The sequence below is a fragment of the Epinephelus fuscoguttatus genome, linkage group LG15 (genome assembly GCF_011397635.1).
Source record: "Epinephelus fuscoguttatus linkage group LG15, E.fuscoguttatus.final_Chr_v1".
Classification (NCBI taxonomy): Eukaryota; Metazoa; Chordata; class Actinopteri; order Perciformes; family Serranidae; genus Epinephelus; species Epinephelus fuscoguttatus.
The window spans coordinates 25535110-25537403 of NC_064766.1; the positions used below are offsets into that span (position 1 = coordinate 25535110).

The window sequence follows — 2294 nt, forward strand, 5'->3', positions numbered from 1 at the left end:
TTGGTTTTGGAACAGGGAAGAAACGTATATCTTTTTCCAACCTCTCCAGGTAACGAGTATCATTAATACACGACGTGCCCCAGGCACAACATTTAGCTCCAAATCCACAAAACCAGCCTGAAAATGAAGGAAATCTGACATGACTGCATTAGAGTCAATGGAGCACAGCTGTGTTGTTGTCTGACCCTGGTCTGAGCCGGGCCAATGCTACGTTATGATTGGCCAGTCTGCGTCCAGAGGCGGGACTTACCAAAAAGTCAGTTCAGAGTTATTTGGTCAAAAATGTTTGTTCTTTTTTTAAAACAATTTCTGACTAGTTAATTACAGCGATGAATCTACAGCCATGGCATGACAACAGTATTGCGTGATGTGGGGAGAGATTAGGTCCATCAGTGAGGAAGCCAGTAAGAAGCTGAGAGAATCATAATATGAGGCGAAATTTTAAGTTACCAGCTTGACATATTTGTTTCAATAAACCTTTTTATTTTTTTATTTTTTTATTTCAGTTACGACCTGTGGAAATCACCCCGTAGTTCCTAATGGTGATGTTGTGGGAAACAATCCAATGTTTTTGAGGTACCAGTGTGCTGCATTTTACAAACAAACGGGTCCAGAGAGAGTGGAGTGTTACAGCAACGGGAAGTGGTCAGAAACACCCACCTGCAAACGTAAAAACAAATCGAGTCTAAAGGATGTCAAAGAGTGTAGCTGGAAAAAAGTTAACAGTTTTTTTTTATTGTTCCTTTTGTGCAGCTGCCTTCTGTTCTTTGGACACTGGTGACTATTCTGAATTAATACCTGTTGGAGTTAAATATATAAAAGATGGTGAGAAGGCGAGATTTGAATGTGTGCATCAGGATGAATGGTGGACGACTCATTATTCTGTGGTTCGCTGCAATAATGGAAGAATGAGACGTTCCAGATGTAAGTATCACTTTTTTTTGGCAGAGCAAGTTTAGCGTTAGCTTGGCCATCAGTGAGTAACGCTATCTCTGGATGGCGGCGTGTGAGGTGAGCCCTCATGTTCGTAATATTCTAGTATTTTAGTCTCATATGACACTGCTTGCAAATCGCAAGTGTCATATCAAAGTCCTTCTTTCCTTCTGCATTTAAAAAATCCAAGTGTTCAGATTTTGATGAACCTCCTGCCAAATGCTCCTGACTGAGACCTCTGCTGACCTCACCAGGAAAAAATATCAGCACCATCTAGTGGCCTGATAAAGCAATTGATTTTATTATTCTAGTACCAAAAGTTGTATTAAAACGTGTATTTGCAAAGATTAATGATTTACATAATAAAAGATGACACTTCGTGGCATCCGTGTCGCATATCGCTATGCAAAATAACGCGATACTATACTGTATCTATTTTTCCCCCCACCCCTAATGGTTTCACATTTAATGCCCTCTTGCTTATCTGTGGACAGAGTTCCTTCATCTGTTGACAAAAGGCTTTAATTATAGAATATTGATGGTAATTACGAAAGGCAAATTAAAAAGAAAGATGGGGCGGCAGGGAGTAGCGCCGCAGCAGCAACGCTATCTGTGTGGACACACCAGCAGTTTAGCGACGTAGCCTTCACGCACAGGTAGAGGTAGGCAGTGTGGCCCAGCCTCTCAGATCCTTTCACTGCGAGGGAACGGTGCTTGTTCAGTGATCGTTCAAAGTGAACATCAGCCTTGAGTCTCTAATGCTAATGCTATTTTTTTTCCAGGTTGTGACTGGTGGGACCTGAAGAGGGTGAGTGTAACTGCTGAGTCTACTTTTTAACCATTCGAAAGCTGAGGCGACATCGCTTTTACAAGCATTTAAATCTTTGAACCCTGAGCAAATTGATGCGATTCCATTCAAAAACAGGGAAAATAAATAAATAAATAAAAAATCGGCAATAAGTAACTTGGTCAGGAATGTCCCAAAATTGCAAAAAAATGAATAGCTTTAGATGTAGAAAAAAAACAATCAAACATACTAGGGGGAAAACTATGTTTATTAATTTATTTATTGATTTATTTAATTTTAAGCATTCTTCAAGGTCATTTCCTTTTTAGTTTGTTTTAACTTTTTTTTTTGAAATTTTCTTGTTTTTAATTTTCTTTTCTCCTTATGTTGCTCTTCTTCCTTCTTCCCATGTTTTTAAAAGAAGGTTTCAAAGGGTTAAAGAAACAGTAGATATTTACACTGACAGTACTTCTGTTTATTCATTTTACATTTATCGCGATGCAGTGATTTATTTATATTTATGATTTATGTATATTATTTATATTTTACAATATTGTTTCTCTCCTGTCACCAG

At 38.4% G+C, this 2294-nt stretch overlaps 1 protein-coding gene across 5 annotated transcripts in view; it reads left to right on the top strand.

Moving 5' to 3' along the window:
- The window catches only part of LOC125901931 (complement decay-accelerating factor transmembrane isoform-like), a 64140-nt gene that overhangs the window by 61591 nt on the left and 255 nt on the right, over nt 1-2294 (top strand). For all 5 annotated transcript variants that reach the window (XM_049597957.1, XM_049597960.1, XM_049597961.1 and 2 more), the window contains 3 exons: nt 507-668; nt 754-924; nt 1716-1741. In XM_049597957.1, the coding sequence (XP_049453914.1) occupies nt 507-668; nt 754-924; nt 1716-1741 (359 nt within the window). The remainder of the gene's footprint in view (nt 1-506; nt 669-753; nt 925-1715; nt 1742-2294) is intronic.